At 44.5% G+C, this 18,079-nt stretch overlaps 1 protein-coding gene across 1 annotated transcript in view; it reads right to left on the reverse strand.

The window, feature by feature from the left end:
* The window catches only part of LOC137310055 (protocadherin-16-like), a 351,469-nt gene that overhangs the window by 128,343 nt on the left and 205,047 nt on the right, over window positions 1-18,079 (reverse strand). The window contains exons 2-3 of the mRNA XM_067978016.1: window positions 16,439-16,627; window positions 14,936-15,167 (exon numbers count right to left, since the gene is read on the reverse strand). Coding sequence (XP_067834117.1) covers window positions 14,936-15,167; window positions 16,439-16,627 — 421 coding nt within the window. The remainder of the gene's footprint in view (window positions 1-14,935; window positions 15,168-16,438; window positions 16,628-18,079) is intronic.

Below are 18,079 nucleotides of genomic sequence, written 5' to 3' on the forward strand. Positions count from 1 at the left end.
CCTGTGCTGCTCCATTGTATCTTCTTGGTCTTTGCTGCAGCAAAATCCATCGGAGCAATGGCCCTTTAAATAGAGCTCCTCCAGCTGACAGCCTGTCATGCGGGTGCGCAGTCCGTCCGCTGCGCAGCTTTCGGACAGCAAACCCGGAAACAAGATCAACGGCCACCAATTAAGCCGCAATCGCGTGGGGAAACATAAATTTGTATTAGTCAGGTTTGCCCCCCCGACCCCGCTGCCATCCCACCGCCCTTTTAAAATCAAGCCCATGGCCTCATTTTGAAATCTCTTAAATTTAATCTTGTATCCAGAGCCCCTCATTCCAGGCCCTCAATCACTGGAAACAGTCTGTTTCTATCTACCCTGTCCCAACCTTTCATACTTTTATACACTTCTATTAAATCATTCTGCCGTCTCTTCCAACATAAGCAGCCCGAAGTTTCTAAGTCTTGTTTGTATTTCCTCAGTCCAGGCCGCATCCTGGTGAATCTGTGTTGTCCCCTCAATAAAGCCTCATTATCCTTCCTACCGTGTGGAGCCCAAAACTCAAGTCTCCACAGTCTCCAACTGAGATCTTATTAAGGTTTTATATCAGCTCAACATGATCTTAGGATCATTAGGAACAAGAAGGCCATTTAGCCCCTCGAGCCTACTCCGCCAATACATAGAACGTACAGCACCGAAACAGGCCATTCGACCCAACAAGTCCATGCCGTTGCTTATGCTCCACATGAGCCTCCTAGAACATAAGAACATAAGAAATAGGAGCAGGAGTAGGCCATCTGGCCCCTCGAGCCTGCTCCGCCATTCAACAAGATCATGGCTGATCTTCTACCTCAACACCATTTTCCTGCACTATCCCCATATCCCTTGATGCCTTTAATATTTAGAAATCTATCGATCTCTGTTTTGAATGTACTCAATGACTGAGCCTCCACAGCCCTCTGGGGTAGAGAATTCCAAAGATTCATCACCCTCTGAGTGAAGAAATTCCTCCTCATCTCAGTCCTAAATGGCCTACCCCTTATTCTGAGACTGTGACCCCTGGTTCTAGACTCCCCAGCCAGGGGAAACATCCTCCCTGCATCTATCCTGTCTATCCTCCTCCCAACCTTCTTCATCTCACCTTATCAACATATCCTTCAATTCTTCTCCCTCATGTGTTTATCTAGCTTCCCCTTAAATGTATCTACGCTAATCGCCTCAACTACTCCATGTGGGAGCGAGTTCCACATTCCAACCGCTCTCTGGTTAAAGAAGTTTCTCCTGAATTCCCTATTGGATTTTATTAGTGACTATCCTATATTTATGGTCCCTCGTTCTGGTCTCCCCCACAAGTGGAAACATCTTCTCCACGTCTACCCTATCAAACCCTTTCATAATCTTTAGGAAGGATGTGAAGGCCTTAGACAGGGTGCAGAAAAGATTTACTAGAATGGATCCAGGAGTGAGGGACTTCAGTTACCTGGATAGACTGGAGAAGTTGGGATTGTTCTCCTTAGAGCAGCGAAGATTGAGAGGAGATTTGATTGAAGTGTTCAAAATCATGAAGGGTTTAGATAAAGTAAATAAAGAGAAACTATTCCCATTTGTGGAAGGGTCAAGAACAAGAGGACACAGATTTAAAGTGATTGGCAAAAGAGCCAAAGGTGACATGAGGAAAAACTTTGTTGCGCAGCGAGTTGTTCTGATCTGGAATGCGCTGCCTGAAAGGGCGGTGGAAGCAGATTCAATAATAACTTTCAAAAAGAATTTGGATAAATACTTAAAGGGAAAAAATTTGCAGGGCTACGGGAAAAGAGTGGGCAAATAGGACTAACCGGATTGCTCTTACAAAGAGCCAGCACGGGCTCGATGGGCCGAATGGCCTCCATCTGTGCCATAACCATTGTATGATTCTGATTCTATCTTAAAGGCTTCTATCAGGTCAGCCCTCAATCTTCTCTCTTCTTGAGAAAAGAGCCCCAGCCTGCTCAATCTTTCCTGATAGATATAATCTCTCAGTTCTGGTATCATCCTAGTAAATCTTTTTTGCACCTTCTCCAGTGCCTCTATATCCTTTTTATAATATGGAGACCAGAACTGTTCTCAGTACTCCAAGTGTGGCCTAACCAAAGTTCGAAACCAGTTTAACAGAACTTCTCTGCTACTTTTAGTCATAGAGTCATAGAGTTATACAGCACGGATAGAGGCCCTTCGGCCCATCGTGTCCGCGCCGGCCATCAGCCCTGTCTACTCTAATCCCATATTCCAGCATTTGGTCCGTAGCCTTGTATGCTATGGCATTTCAAGTGCTCATCCAAATGCTTCTTGAATGTTGTGAGGGTTCCTGCCTCCACAACCCTCTCAGGCAGTGAGTTCCAGACTCCAACCACCCTCTGGGTGAAAAAGTTCTTTCTCAAATCCCCTCTAAACCTCCCGCCTTTTACCTTGAATCTATGTCCCCTTGTTATAGAACCCTCAACGAAGGGAAAAAGCTCCTTAGTATCCATCCTATCTGTGCCCCTCATAATTTTGTGATTTGTGTATCCCACCAAAACGTACCACCTCGCACTTACCTATATTGAAATTCATTTGCCAATTACACGCCCATTCTGCAAGTTTATTAATGTCTTCCTGTATTTTGTCGCAATCCTCATCGATATTAACTACACCCCCAATTTGGTGTTGCCCACAGATTTTGAAATTGCACTTCCGATTTCCGAGTCCAAATCGTTCATGTAAACTGTGACCAACAGTGGTCCCAGCACCGATCCCTGTGGAACACCACTTCCCACTTTTTGCCAGTCTGAGTAACTACCTTTAACCACTACTCTTTGTTTTCTGTTTTGTAGCCAGTTTGCTATCCATTCTGCTACCTGTCCCCTGACTCCACATGCTCTGACCTTAGTCATGAGTCTACTATGCGGTATCTTATTGAAGGCCTTTTGAAAATCCAAATATATTAAATCTACTACATTACCCTTGTCTACCCTTTCTGTTACTTCTTCAAAGAATCCAATAAGTTCGGTCAAGCAGGACCTTCCCTTCCGAAATCCGTGCATTTCACTCTTTATTATATTCTCGGTTTCTAGAGGTTTTGCTATTACATCTTTGAGTAAAGATTCCATTATCTTTCCTACCATCGACGTTAATCTAATTGGTCTATAGTTCACAGGATTTGTTCTATCTCTGTTTTTAAATATAGGAATCACATTATCTGTCGGCCAGTCCTCTGGCACTATTCCCTTTTCCAGTGAATTTTTATATATATGTAATAGTGCCTCTGCTATCTCTTCCCTAACTTCTTTTAATATGTGCAGATACATTCCATCCGGACCAGGGGTTTTAACCTCTCTAAGTTTGATTAGTTTATCAATTATCTCCCTCCTTTCTATCTTAAATGTCATTATATCTTTTTCAATCTCTTCTTCTAATGTCCTGCCCACCAAAGAGATTGATTAAGAGGGGAAAAATAGAGTATGAGAGTAAACTAGCAGGGAACATAAAAACTGACTGTAAAAGCTTCTATAATTATGTCAAAAGAAAAAGATTAGTGAAGAGAAATGTAGGTCCCTTACAGTCAGAAATGGGGGAAATTATAATGGGGAACAGGGAAATGGCAGAACAATTAAACACATACTTTGGTTCTGTCTTCACAAAGGAGGACACAGATAACCTGCCGGAAATGTTAGGGAACCAAGGGTCGCGTGAGAGGGAGGAACTGAAGGAAACCAGTATTAGTGAAAAAAATATATATTGCTCGGGAAATTAATGGGGCTAAAGGCTGACAAATCCCCAGAGCCTGATAATCTACATCCCAGAGTACTAAAGGAAGTGGCCCTGGAAATAGTGGATGCATTGGTGATCATCTTCCAAAATTCTATAGACTCTGGAACAGTTCCTACAGATTGGAGGGTGGTAAATGTAACCTCACTATTTAAAAAAGGAGGGAGAGAAAAAACAGGGAATTACAGATCAGTTAGCCTAACATCAGTAGTGGGGAAAATGCTAGAGTCTATTATAAAAGATGTGATAACAGAACACTTGGAAGGCATTAACGGGATTGGACAAAGTCAGCATGGGTTTATGAAAGGGAAATCATGCATAACAAATCTGCTGGAGTTTTTTGAGGATGTAACTAGTAGAATAGATAGGGGAGAACCAGTGGATGTGGTGTATTTGGATTTTCAGAAGGCTTTTGATAAGGTCCCACACAAGAGGTTAGTGTGCAAAATTAAAGCACATGGGATTGGGGGGAATATACTGGCATGGATTGAGAATTAGTTGACAGACAGGAAATAGAGAGTGGGAATAAACGGGTCTTTTTCCGGGTGGCAGGCAGTAACTAGTGGGGTACCGCAGGGATCAGTGCTTGGGCCCCAGCTATTCACAATATATATCAATGATTTGGATGAGGGAACTAAATGTAACATTTCCAAGTTTGCAGATGACACAAACCTGGGGTGGAATGTGAGCTGTGAGGAGGATGCAAAGAGGCTCCAATGTGATTTAGACAAGTTGGGTGAGTGGGCAAGAACATGGCAGATGCAGTATAACGTGGATAAATGTGAGGTTATCCACTTTGGTTGTAAAAACAGAAAGGCAAATTATTATCTGAATGGTGATAGATTGGGAAAAGGGGAGGTGCAACGAGACCTGGGTGTCCTTGTACACCAGTCACTGAAAGTGAGCATTCAGGTGCAGCAAGCAGTTAGGAAGGCGAATGGTATGTTGGCCTTCATTGCAAGAGGATTTGAGTACAGAAGCAGGAATGTCTTACTGCAGTTATAGAGGGCCTTGGTGAGACCACATCTGGAGTATTGTGTGCAGTTTTGGTCTCCTTATCTGAGGAAGGATGTTCTTGCCATGGAGGGAGTGCAACAAAGGTTTACCAGACTGATTCCTGGGATGGCAGGACTGACGTATGAGGAGAGATTTGGTCGACTAGGCCTATATTCACTAGAGTTTAGAAGAATGAGAGGTGATCTCATCGAAACATATAAAATTCTAACAGGACTAGACAGACTGGATGCAGGGAGGATGTTTCCCCTGGCTGGGGAGTCCAGAACCAGGGGTCACAGTCTCAGGATACGGGGTATGCCATTTAGAACCGAGATGAGGAGAAATTTCTTCACTCAGAGGGTGGTGAACCTGTGGAATTCTCTACCACAGAAGGCAGTGGAGGCCAAGTCATTAAATATATTCAAGAAGGAGATGGATATATTTCATAATGTTAAAGGGATCAAGGGATATGGGAAAAAAGCAGGAACAGGGTACTGAGTTAGACGATCAGCCATGATCATTTTGAATGGGGGAGCAGGCCCGAAGGGCCGAATGGCCTACTCTTGCTCCTATTTTCTATGTTGGTCTCTCTGGTAAATACTGAGGCAAAGTCATTATTAAATATTTCTGCCATTTCACTGTCATTACCTGTGAGTTTATCGTGTGTATCCCTTAGTGGCCCTATCCCTATCCCGATCCCGATCCCTATCCCTATCCCTATCCCGATCCCTATCCCTATCCCGATCCCTATCCCTATCCCTATCCTGATTACTCTTTTGTTATTTATTTGTTTGTAGATTACTTCACTATTTCTTTTTATATTCCATGATAATTTAATTTTGTGGTTTCTCTTTGCTTTCCTAATTTTTTTTTAACTTCTTTCCTAATCTCTTCATATTCCCTTTTGTCATCCTCTCCTTTATTGTCTATGTACTCAGTGTTTGCCTTTTCCCTTAGTTTCAATTTTGCCTTTATTTCTTTACTCATCCATGGTGTGTCATTACTGGCTAGTTTCTTCTTGCTTTTCAGTGGGATATATTTCTCCTGGACTCTATTGATCGCCGTTTTAAATATTTCCCACTGTTGTTCTATTTCTTTGCTGGTCAGTAAATTTTTCCAGTTTATTTTCCCTAGGTCCATTCTCATCTGAAACCCAGCTTTTTTTCCAATTTATTACATTGGTCTTTGTCTTATGTCCTTCTCAATCTTTATTTTGAATGTTATTATGTTGTGATCACTATTGCCGAGATGTTCCCCTACGCTTACTTCTCTTATCTGTTCGGATTCATTTCCCATTACTGGATCCAGCAGTGATTCCTCTCTTGTTGGGCTTCTCACATATGGGTAAGAAAGGAGTCCTGTACACATTGTAAAAACTCCATTCCCTTTTCCCCTTTCCCTACCTCTTCTTGCCAGTTTATATAGGGTCGTTAAAATCTCCCACGATTATTCTATGTGCTTTACTCATTCCATATATTTGCTGACATATTTCTTCCTCTGCCTCCTTTCCATCATTGGGTGGTTTGACGTAAACCCCGATTAGCGTGATCAATCCCTTCTTACCTTTTATATCAATCCATGTGGATTCTGTGTCTATCCTTCTGTTAGTTATGTCCCTTTTTTATTCTGCCATTATGTTATCTCCAGTTAGTACAGCTACTCCACAGCCCCTTTTTCCTTTAGTATCCTTTCTGATTAGGTTATAACCTGCAATATTTAGTTGCCAGTCCTGTTCTTTGTGGAGCCATGTTTCAGTTAAATCTACTACATCTGGTTCCTCACTACTGATTATTGCCTCCAGTTCCCCCTTTTTACATTATATACGTTCCCGATCACTCATTACCCGGATACTGAATCGTTCATGATCACTCATTAACCAGTGATACTGAATCGTTCTTGGTCACTCATTAACCAGTGAGACTGAATCGTTCTTGGTCACTCATTAACCAGTGATACTGAATCGTTCTTGATCACTCGTTAACCAGTGAGACTGAATCGTTCTTGGTCACTCATTAACCAGTGATACTGAATTGTTCTTGATCACTCGTTACCCACAGACACTGAATTGTTCTTGGTCACTCGTTACCCACAGATACTGAATTGTTCGTGATCACTTGTTACCCACAGACACTGAATCGTTCTTGATCACTCGTTACCCACAGATACTGAATTGTTCTTGATCACTCGTTACCCACAGACACTGAATCGTTCTTGATCACTCGTTACCCACAGACACTGAATTGTTCTTGATCACTCGTTACCCACAGACACTGAATCGTTCTTGATCACTCGTTACCCACAGACACTGAATCGTTCTTGATCACTCGTTACCCACAGACACTGAATCGTTCTTGGTCACTCGTTACCCACAGACACTGAATCGTTCTTGATCACTCGTTACCCACAGATACTGAATCGTTCTTGATCACTCGTTACCCACAGATACTGAATCATTCTTGATCACTCGTTACCCACAGACACTGAATCGTTCTTGATCACTCGTTACCCACAGATACTGAATTGTTCTTGATCACTCGTTACCCACAGACACTGAATCGTTCTTGATCACTCGTTACCCACAGACACTGAATGGTTCTTGATCACTCGTTACCCACAGACACTGAATCGTTCGTGATCACTCGTTACCCACAGACACTGAATCGTTCTTGATCACTCGTTACCCACAGACACTGAATCGTTCTTGATCACTCGTTACCCACAGACACTGAATTGTTCGTGATCACTCGTTACCCACAGACACTGAATCGTTCGTGATCACTCGTTACCCACAGACACTGAATTGTTCTTGATCACTCGTTACCCACAGACACTGAATCGTTCTTGATCACTCGTTACCCACAGACACTGAATTGTTCTTGATCTCTCGTTACCCACAGATACCGAATTGTTCTTGGTCACTTGTTACCCACAGACACTGAATCGTTCTTGATCACTCGTTACCCACAGACACTGAATTGTTCTTGATCACTCGTTACCCACAGATACTGAATCGTTCTTGATCACTTGTTACCCACAGACACTGAATTGTTCGTGATCACTTGTTACCCACAGACACTGAATTGTTCTTGATCACTCGTTACCCACAGATACTGAATTGTTCTTGATCACTCGTTACCCACAGACACTGAATCGTTCTTGATCACTCGTTACCCACAGACACTGAATTGTTCGTGATCACTTGTTACCCACAGACACTGAATTGTTCTTGATCACTCGTTACCCACAGATACTGAATTGTTCTTGATCACTCGTTACCCACAGATACCGAATTGTTCTTGATCACTCGTTACCCACAGACACCGAATTGTTCGTGATCACTCGTTACCCACAGATACTGAATTGTTCGTGATCACTCGTTACCCACAGATACTGAATTGTTCTTGATCTCTTGTTACCCACAGATACTGAATTGTTCGTGATCACTCGTTACCCACAGATACTGAATTGTTCGTGATCACTCGTTACCCACAGATACTGAATTGTTCGTGATCACTCGTTACCCACAGACACTGAATTGTTCGTGATCACTCGTTACCCACAGATACTGAATTGTTCGTGATCACTCGTTACCCACAGATACTGAATTGTTCTTGATCTCTTGTTACCCACAGATACTGAATTGTTCGTGATCACTCGTTACCCACAGATACTGAATTGTTCGTGATCACTTGTTACCCACAGACACCGAATTGTTCTTGGTCACTCGTTACCCACAGATACCGAATTGTTCTTGATCACTCGTTACCCACAGACACTGAATTGTTCTTGATCACTCGTTACCCACAGACACTGAATTGTTCTTGATCACTCGTTACCCACAGACACTGAATTGTTCTTTATCACTCGTTACCCACAGACACTGAATTGTTCTTGATCACTCGTTACCCACAGATACCGAATTGTTCTTGATCACTCGTTACCCACAGACACTGAATTGTTCTTGATCACTCGTTACCCACAGATACCGAATTGTTCTTGATCACTCGTTACCCACAGATACTGAATTGTTCTTGATCTCTCGTTACCCACAGATACCGAATTGTTCTTGGTCACTTGTTACCCACAGACACTGAATCGTTCTTGATCACTCGTTACCCACAGACACTGAATCGTTCTTGATCACTCGTTACCCACAGACACTGAATCGTTCTTGGTCACTCGTTACCCACAGACACTGAATCGTTCTTGATCACTCGTTACCCACAGATACTGAATCGTTCTTGATCACTCGTTACCCACAGACACTGAATCGTTCTTGATCACTCGTTACCCACAGACACTGAATTGTTCTTGATCACTCGTTACCCACAGATACTGAATTGTTCTTGATCACTCGTTACCCACAGATACTGAATTGTTCTTGATCACTCGTTACCCACAGACACTGAATCGTTCTTGATCACTCGTTACCCACAGATACTGAATCGTTCTTGATCACTCGTTACCCACAGACACTGAATCGTTCTTGATCACTCGTTACCCACAGACACTGAATTGTTCTTGATCACTCGTTACCCACAGACACTGAATCGTTCTTGATCACTCGTTACCCACAGACACTGAATTGTTCTTGATCACTCGTTACCCACAGACACTGAATCGTTCTTGATCACTCGTTACCCACAGACACTGAATTGTTCGTGATCACTCGTTACCCACAGACACTGAATCGTTCTTGATCACTCGTTACCCACAGACACTGAATCGTTCTTGATCACTCGTTACCCACAGACACTGAATTGTTCGTGATCACTCGTTACCCACAGACACTGAATCGTTCTTGATCACTCGTTACCCACAGACACTGAATTGTTCTTGATCACTCGTTACCCACAGACACTGAATTGTTCGTGATCACTCGTTACCCACAGATACTGAATTGTTCTTGATCTCTCGTTACCCACAGATACCGAATTGTTCTTGGTCACTTGTTACCCACAGACACTGAATTGTTCTTGATCACTCGTTACCCACAGACACTGAATCGTTCTTGATCACTCGTTACCCACAGATACTGAATCGTTCTTGATCACTTGTTACCCACAGACACTGAATTGTTCGTGATCACTTGTTACCCACAGACACTGAATTGTTCTTGATCACTCGTTACCCACAGATACTGAATTGTTCTTGATCACTCGTTACCCACAGATACCGAATTGTTCTTGATCACTCGTTACCCACAGACACTGAATTGTTCGTGATCACTCGTTACCCACAGATACTGAATTGTTCGTGATCACTCGTTACCCACAGATACTGAATTGTTCTTGATCACTCGTTACCCACAGACACTGAATTGTTCGTGATCACTCGTTACCCACAGATACTGAATTGTTCTTGATCACTCGTTACCCACAGACACTGAATTGTTCGTGATCACTCGTTACCCACAGATACTGAATTGTTCGTGATCACTCGTTACCCACAGATACTGAATTGTTCTTGATCTCTCGTTACCCACAGATACTGAATTGTTCGTGATCACTCGTTACCCACAGATACTGAATTGTTCGTGATCACTTGTTACCCACAGACACCGAATTGTTCTTGGTCACTCGTTACCCACAGATACCGAATTGTTCTTGATCACTCGTTACCCACAGACACTGAATTGTTCTTGATCACTCGTTACCCACAGACACTGAATTGTTCTTGATCACTCGTTACCCACAGACACTGAATTGTTCTTGATCACTCGTTACCCACAGACACTGAATTGTTCTTGATCACTCGTTACCCACAGACACTGAATTGTTCTTGATCACTCGTTACCCACAGATACCGAATTGTTCGTGATCACTCGTTACCCACAGATACTGAATTGTTCTTGATCTCTCGTTACCCACAGATACCGAATTGTTCTTGGTCACTTGTTACCCACAGACACTGAATCGTTCTTGATCACTCGTTACCCACAGACACTGAATCGTTCTTGATCTCTCGTTGACCAGAGACACTGATGTGCTTAGGCACAACTTAAATCTAGAAAAAAGAATTGTGTTTTGATCTGTCTCGCACTCGCAGAGAGGATTTGAACAGTTGCTAAACAGCAGTAAGTTATTTTTGCAATTTTTATTTTTATACTTGTCCTGTGGGCTTCCTGTTCGAGAAGGCAGTGTGTTATTCCTGATACCCAGAACAATGAGAGTACAATCTGATCCTCAGCCATTCTTTGAACGTCTGCACTTCATTGGACAATGAGCAAGTTACAAAGTGCATTCAGGCCAGGTGCCTCCGGCCTGTTTGACTCAGGTTTAGCCCCAGCAGCTTGTGAGTGAATTCCAGACTGGGCAGGCTGATTGCAAGCAGTCAGTGAGCTGAGATCTCCAGGCATCACTGGTTAAAAGCTAGTATTTCTTGGCAAGTGTTTAAGAACTTTTAGCTGATACAGGAAATTGCCAAAGGCACAGGAAGAGGAAGAGGAAAAGAGAGCTATGTTTCAGCGAGTTGTACAGGAGGAATGGCCAACATCCAGCAGTATTTACAGCACACACACTGTAAGGTGTGACTGTGTGATCCACTAAGGGATTTATTGCACCTGACAGGACTAAGCTCCCTCTCACTCAGTCCCAATGAGTATGACACCTAGTAGATCTCACTGTAGTAATGGGTAATCGCAGACAGAGTCCTGCAGACAGTCAAAGGCTATGTGACTAAGTGTAACAGAGCAGGACCGCACAGTGAGGGGGTAAATCAGCCTGGAACAGCCTAACATGTGCTGCTCCCTCAGACTGCACCCAGCTCTGGCTCCCAAGTGCTGCCCCCCGGCCGTGAGGAGGGGTGGGTTCAGTGCATTACCCTGGCTATCTGTCAGTTTAGATATTCGGGGCTAAATTCTCCTATCCTCGCCCTGACCCCACCCTGACCCCGCTGTGATCCTGACCTCAGCCCAGGGTCGGAAGCATTGGAGTCCGGGCAGGATTGCCACCTGTCGATGGGCAGTGTGTGAGCTGGTCAGCTGTAGAAGGCAGTCGATCCATTCACATATTTGGCCAATAAAAGTGAAAAACAATTGAGAGAGAAAAATGGAACTGTTGACGTGTCCCCATCTCGTTCACCCATTCCGAGCTGAACAATATGCTTTTCACAGCTGCCCGAGGAGGCCGGCTGTTAAACAGGAAGTTCTCACAGGGCAGGAAACTCTCCCAACACAAACTACCAGAAACAATGAGACGCATCAGCAGAGCTTCTGGGAAAGAACTGATTCCGACTGGAGCCAATGGACTTTGTGATAGTGTTAAAATAGTACTAGAGAAATTAATGGGACTGAAAGTCAATAAATCCCAAGGACCTGATGATCTACATCCCAGGGTTTTGAAAGAAGTGGCTATAGAGATAGTGGATGCATTAGTTGTCATCTTCCAAAATTCTATAGGTTCTGGAATGGTTCCTGCAGATTGGAGGGTGGCAAATGTAACCCCACTATTTAAAAAAGGAGGGAGAGAGAAAACAGGGAACTACCAAGCTGTTAGCCTGAAATCAGTAATAGGGAAAATACTAGAATCTATTATAAAGGATGTGATAACAGCGCCCTTTCGAAAATAATAATAGGATTTGGCAGAGTCAACATGGATTTATGAAAGGGAAATCATGTTTGACAAACCTACTGGAGTTCTTTGAGGATGTAACTAGTAGAATAGATAAGGGGGAACCAGTGGATGTGGTGTATTTGGATTTTCAGAAAGCTTTCAATAAGGTCCCACACAGGAGGTTGGTGAACAAAGTTAGAGCACATGGAATTGAGGGTAATATACTGGCATGGATTGAGAATTGGTTAACGGACAGAAAACAGAGAGTGGGAATAAACGGGTCTTTTGCAGGTTGACAGACTGTGACTAGTGGGGTACCGCAGGGATCAGTGCTTGGGCCCCAGCTATTCACAATATATATCAATGATTTAGATGAAGGGACCAAATGTAATATTTCCAAGTTTGCTGATGACACAAAACTAGGTGAGAATGTGAGTTGTGAGCAGGGTGCAAAGAGGCTTCAAAGGGATATAGACAGGCTAAGTGAGTGGGCAAGAACATGGCAGATGGAATATAATGTGGAAAAATGTGAAGTTATCCACTTTGGTAGGAAAAGCAGAAATGCAGAGTATTTTTTAAATGGTGATAGATTGGGAAATGTTCAAAGGGACCTGGGCGTCCTTGTACACCAGCCACTGAAAGCTAACATGCAGGTGCAGCAAGCAATTAGGAAGGCAAATGGTATGTTGGCCTTTATTACAAGAGGATTTGAGTACAGGAGTAAAGATGTCTTACTGCAATTATGTAGGGCCTTGGTGAGATCACACCTGGAGTATTGTGTACAATGTTGGTTTCCTTATCTATGAAAGGATATACTTGCCATAGAGGGAGTGCAACAAAGGTTCACCAGACTGATTCCTGGGATGGCAGGACTGTCATATGAGGAGAGATTGAGTAGACTAGGCCTGTATTCTCTAGAGTTTAGAAGAATGAGAGGTGATCTCATTTAAACATACAAAATTCTTACAGGGCTAGACAGGGTAGATTCAGGGAGGATGTTTCCCCTGGCTGGGGAGTCCAGAACCAGCTATACAAAACCCTGGTTAGACCGCACCTGGAGTACTGTGAGCAGTTCTGGGCACCGCACCTTCGGAAGGACATATTGGCCTTGGAAGGAGTGCAGCGTAGGTTTACTAGAATGATACCCGGACTTCAAGGGTTAAGTTACGAGGAGAGATTACACAAATTGGGGTTGTATTCTCTGGAGTTTCGAAGGTTAAGAGGTGATCTGATCAAAGTTTATAAGATATTAAGGGGAACAGATAAGGTGGATAGAGAGAAACTATTTCCGCTGGTTGGGGATTCTAGGAGTAGGGGGCACAGTCTAAAAATTAGAGCCAGAACTTTCAGGAGCGAGATTAGAAAACATTTCTACACACAAAGGGTGGTAGACGTTTGGAACTCTCTTCCGCAAATGGCAATTGATATTAGCTCAATTGCTAAATTTAAATCTGAGATAGATAGCTTTTTGGCAACCAAAGGTATTAAGGGATATGGGCCAAAGAGGAGTTCGATCACAGATCAGCCAAGATCTTATCAAACGGCGGAGCAGGCTCGAGGGGCTGAATGGCCTACTCCTGTTCCTATATTCCTATGTTCCTACGTTCCATGCGGCTCTTTATCAAACTCCTTTTGAAAGTCCATATACACCACATCAACTGCATTGCCCTCATCGACCCTCTCTGTTACCTCATCAAAAAACTCTATCAGGTTAGTTAAATACGATTTGCCTTTAACAAATCCGTGCTGACTTTCCCTAATCAATCCACACTTGTCCAAGTGACTGTTAATTCTGTCCCGGATTATCGTTTCCAAAAGTTTCCCCACCACCGAGGTTAAACTGACTGGCCTGTAGTTGCTGGGTTTATCCTTACACCCTTTTTTGAACAAGGGTGTAACATTTGCAATTCTCCAGTCCTCTGGCACCACCCCCGTATCTAAGGATGTTTGGAAGATTATGGCCAGTACCTCCGCAATTTCCACCCTTACTTCCCTCAGCAACCTAGGATGCATCCCATCCGGACCGGGTGACTTATCTACTTTAAGTACAGCCAGCCTTTAATAAATAAGGAGAAACTGTTTCCAGTGGCAGACGGGTCGGGAACCATAGGACACAAATTTAAGGTGATTGGCAAAAGAGCCAGAGGCGACATGAGGAAACATTTTTTTACGCAGTGAGTTGTTCTGATCTGGAATGTGCTGCCTGAAAGGGCGGTGGAAGCAGATTCAATAATAACTTTCAAAAGAAAATTAGATAAATACTGGAAGGGAAAAAATTTTCAGGGCAATGGAGAAAGAGCAGGTGAGTGGGATTAAATGGACAGCTCTTTCAAAGAGCTGGCACAGGCATGATGGGCCGAAAGGCCTCCTCCTGTGCTGTACCTACTATGATACTCTGATAGATAGGTGGTTGGATGAATGGGGGATAAAGGGATATGGTGTTAGGATATTGCTCATGTGGAGAAGAAACACCAGCATGGACTGGTTGGGCCAAATGGCCTGTTTCCATGTAATTCAATGAATGATGTGATGGCCCAGTCACCAGACAGAAAATGCAGAACTTCATTACTCCAGACACAAGTGGACTCAGAATGCAGCAAACCTTTTCTCAAAGCATTTACCTGTATCTCTGTTGAGAGTGAACAGCAGAAGCAGGTTCCCTGAGATGATGCGATACGTCACCTTCCCATTCGGCCCACCGTCCTTGTCGTAAGCAGTCACCCTGACGATGACTGTCCCAGGCATGCTCTGTGAGCTCAGGCTGGCCGCATACTCCACTGGATAGAACACGGGCCTGTTGTCATTGACATCATCCAAGTAAACTTTCACATAGGCCATGGAGTTCAAACCCCCCTGGAGGAGAGATGTTGGCGCAAAGTGAGAATGGTCAACGTACCAAGCAGGACGTTCGATGAATTCAGCACAAGTCCCAAGATCCTGAACTGGACAAATCCATCTAACCAGCACCAGACACTAACCATTTCCCTGAGACCGGCTCCCTGGAGATGTTTATTTATCTAACGCAAAGCACAGGATGGCGTGAGGTCTGGTAAGGGCTGGGCCTCCCTCCCTCCATGTTTCCCTGGAATATCCCATGCTTCTCCTGAGGGAGGAGCGGGGGTGGGGAGGAGATACCAGGGGTCCTGCATCATTTTGCTACTCAGTCAGCCTCAGGGTACCCGTTTTGAGGGAACCCTAAAGAAGTAGGCAGCAGGCTCTCTCCAACTTTGGGATCGGACAGGGGCAGGCAGAAAGCCTGGAGTCAAATCCCTTTTCTTCCTTAACCAGAACATCGGTCCGCTGATCGGTGCTGGAGAGTTTCCAGTGCCTACTTTTGGACATCAGCCAGAGGATCCGATCGCAGTGGGCAGCCAGTGCTGGGGGAAGGTCTTAGCCATCCAAAGCACCTGACCCTGTAGATCCATGTGGGTTCAGGTCTGGTCAGCCAGATCTCCCTCTACATTACGTCATCAAACACTCCCAGGGCAGGTACAGAACGGGTTAGATACAGAGTAAAGCTCCCTCTACACTGTCCCATCAAACACTCCCAGGGTCAGGTACAGGGTTAGATACAGAGTAAAGCTCCCTCTACACTGTCCATCAAACACTCCCAGGGCAGGTACAGGGTTAGATACAGAGTAAAGCTCCCTCTACACTGTCCCATCAAACACTCCCAGGGCAGGTACAGGGTTAGATACAGAGTAAAGCTCCCTCTACACTGTCCATCAAACACTCCCAGGGCAGGTACAGGGTTAGATACAGAGTAAAGCTCCCTCTACACTGTCCCATCAAACACTCCCAGGGCAGGTACAGAACGGGTTAGATACAGAGTAAAGCTCCCTCTACACTGTCCCATCAAACACTCCCAGGGCAGGTACAGGGTTAGATACAGAGTAAAGCTCCCTCTACACTGTCCATCAAACACTCCCAGGGCAGGTACAGGGTTAGATACAAAGTAAAGCTCCCTCTACACTGTCCCATCAAACACTCCCAGGGCAGGTACAGCACGGGTTAGATACAGAGTAAAGCTCCCTCTACACTGTCCCATCAAACACTCCCAATGGGACCTGACCCTTTCAGGTGCTGGTCGGGTCAATGCAATGAGATTTTATGGTATTTCTTACTCCATCGACTGCCGACACTGTGAAGTCATAGTGATTGGGTCCTGTGTCCCGGTCCAGGCTGTTGGTGATACAGAGCCATCCTGTGTGTTTCTCGATGGAGAACTGTGTGGGAACAATGCTGCCGATCCCAGAGCCAATCGAGTAAGTGATGGATCCGAAGCTTCCACTGTCAGCATCAGTGGCCGTGACCTGTGAGGAGCAAATGAAGTAGAGTGTGAGTGTCAGGACCCTGGAACGGGAAGGTTGGCAATGCACTCATATCCCTCCTCCTCATCTTAATCTGCTATTAAATCATGCTCTTCATTGTTGAAGGAATGTTCTGTTCAGCAAGGGGAAGGATGTCAGTGTCCGTCAATGTTGCGGTAATCTCCCTCGACTCTGCCCCAACAATTTCTGTACAGCATCTACTGCAACAATGCAAAGTTTGCATTTCCCAAACTAACCTCTCCACTTTTATGCAGCACCTTTAATGCCGAGAAACATCCCAAGGTGCTTCACTGAGGTGTAATTAGCCAACAATGGACTGTGAACCAAAGAAGGAGACATTAGGAGGGGTGACCAACAGAAAGGTCAAAGGGAGGCAAGGTGGAAGCTGGAGGTGAGAGAGGGTTCACCCATCAGATAAAGAACTTTCCCAGGAGGAGGAGAGAGGGATTTGAAGGGTCGCCCAGATATGACAGGGGAGCAGTGACAGATTGCGCCTGTGGGTTGAGATAGAATGAGAGCTGGCACAGACACGATGGGCCAAATGGACTCCTTGTGTGCTGCAAACTGCCTTGGTTCTATGGCCTTACAACAAGTAACTAGGCAGGTGACTGGGGTCCCCCCACTGTCACACAGTAGCTACAGTACTTTACAGGTACATTCACCACGTCGTGACTGCTGGTCACAAATTGTGCATAAACTAGTGTCTGAAAATCCGAGATAACAAGTACTTTGGCCCAGACATCATCAGAACTCCACAACCTATTTGTGACCTCCAGTCCTTGAGTCCAGGGCCAAGCTGCTGAGAACTGGACCCTGGAATCTGATTGGACAGGAGTGTCAAAATGTCAGACCCACCCCTCACTGAGGGGTCAGGGTTCAGCGGCTGCACCAAGTGCCACTCGCTTGATCTACATATGCATCACAAAGAAGAAAATGTACAAAGCCACAAGGTCCTTGAGAAGGTGTTTCATAGACTAGCACGGGTGGGATGGACAAGAACTCATCGCACAGACACCAGCTCAGCCTGGGATTCAGAAAGTGGCTTCAGGCAATTTACATTCCACTCACTGTTTTCAATAATACTGGCTCCAAAAACAGCAAGAGCGTCAGAAGGATTTCAACATCAATCTTAACGCTGGCAGTTCAGTTTAAAAAGCAACAAATGTTTGTTTAATCAGAGTGCAGCTGTTCCTTTCTCTAAACTGGTCATTTTACAAAAAATATACAAACAAACAAGGACCCTGAATTCTGGGGTTGGTGAGCACACCGTAAAATTCAGCTCTCCGGTCGGTTCAAAATGGTCAAAAATTCAAAGTCTTAATAATGCCTCAAACTTCATCCCCAGTGCTCTCTGTCCCTCCAATCCCCCACTCTCAGAGTGAGTTTCCTCAGTCCCAGTGCCCTCTGTCCCTCCAATCCCCCACTCTCAGGGTG

The sequence above is a fragment of the Heptranchias perlo genome, unplaced genomic scaffold (genome assembly GCF_035084215.1).
Source record: "Heptranchias perlo isolate sHepPer1 unplaced genomic scaffold, sHepPer1.hap1 HAP1_SCAFFOLD_204, whole genome shotgun sequence".
NCBI lineage: Eukaryota > Metazoa > Chordata > Chondrichthyes > Hexanchiformes > Hexanchidae > Heptranchias > Heptranchias perlo.